The sequence below is a fragment of the Aegilops tauschii genome, chromosome 7, assembly GCF_002575655.3.
Source record: "Aegilops tauschii subsp. strangulata cultivar AL8/78 chromosome 7, Aet v6.0, whole genome shotgun sequence".
NCBI classification, from domain to species: Eukaryota; Viridiplantae; Streptophyta; class Magnoliopsida; order Poales; family Poaceae; genus Aegilops; species Aegilops tauschii.
The window spans coordinates 536849879-536851051 of NC_053041.3; the positions used below are offsets into that span (position 1 = coordinate 536849879).

General features: G+C 61.0%; 1 protein-coding gene across 1 annotated transcript; it reads right to left on the minus strand.

Annotated features, from left to right (window-relative positions):
• Window positions 1-224: 224 nt before the first annotated feature.
• Window positions 225-821, minus strand: LOC109774736 (uncharacterized). The gene has a single exon (XM_020333500.1). The coding sequence runs from the start codon at window positions 819-821 to the stop codon at window positions 225-227; it is 597 nt and encodes a 198-aa protein (XP_020189089.1).
• Window positions 822-1173: the final 352 nt, after the last annotated feature.

A 1173-nucleotide genomic window follows, 5' to 3' on the forward strand; every position in this document is an offset into this window, starting at 1 on the left:
AGCGCTGGCTCCAGCAGCCGCGTCAAAATTGAGCGCGCGCGTAGCTCCAGCGGCCGTGCTAAAATGCAGTGCGCGCTAAACATTACGTACATTTTTTAATAAAACGATAAATAAAATTCATAGATTAAAAAAACGATACATAGATATTTTACATAGTTCCATAGCATAGATAGATAAAAAACTACGGTGCAACGACATAAACTACTAGATAGTGCAACTACAGCCTACTCCCAGTCGTCGTCACCACCATCATCATCGCCATCCTCGTTGGTCTGGTCCGAGGTATCGAGCCACATGTCCTCCCAACGATCATCATCAGACGTAAAGATCGTCTGCCCACCATTCTGAACGATTTCGCACTGCGATATCGCCAAGGCCTTCCGCCGACGCCTGTCCAACCGCTCATCGCGGCGCCTTTGCATTTCCTCCTCGCGGCGCCTTGCCCAGTAGGCTTGCTCGTGGGTAACGTCCTCCGGGTGGCGCCGGCGCCACTCTGCCATGACCCGCTCGTCCTCCTGGGCGACGAGGAGGCGGCGCTGCCGCTCAGCGTGCTCCGCACGGTCTTGTGCCGTGTTAAGATGACGCGGCGGGGCGACGTCCAGCGCCTGCTGGAGCGTGTCCACGTCTTGGAAGTTCATCTGCGGGCGCGGCCTGCCTAGGCGCCACGCCGCCGCGTCGTACGCGCGGGCGGCCTCGTGCGCCGTCTCGAAGGTGCCGAGGCTGAGCCGGAGTTCGCCGGACCATATCTCGGAGTAGTACCCGCCGTTGGGGCGCTGGCAGACGCCGCGGTAGCCCGACGCTCCTCGGCGGCGCGGCAGCATGGTGGCGCGTCGGTGGCGGGGCGCTGGAGCGGTGGAGGTGCGCGTGGCAGCGGAAGCAACGAGGAAGCGATGGAGGCGCGCGTGGCAGCGGAAGAGGAAGAGAAGTGTGTGAAATAGGCGCGTGGCGAGCGCCGCAATTTAAAGGCGTGCCGGAAGCGGTGCGCCAAAAATAGCGCGCGAGCTGCCGCCTTTTCCCGCGCGCGCCCAATCGGTTCCCCCGCGCGCGAGTTTCCCGCCACCGCTGAAGCGCACCGAAACGTCCCGCGCGCGCTAAAAACTCGGTTTACCGCGCGCGCGCCTTTTGGGGCGGCTGTTGGAGATGCTCTAACAGCCACTAATTTTACATAATCAG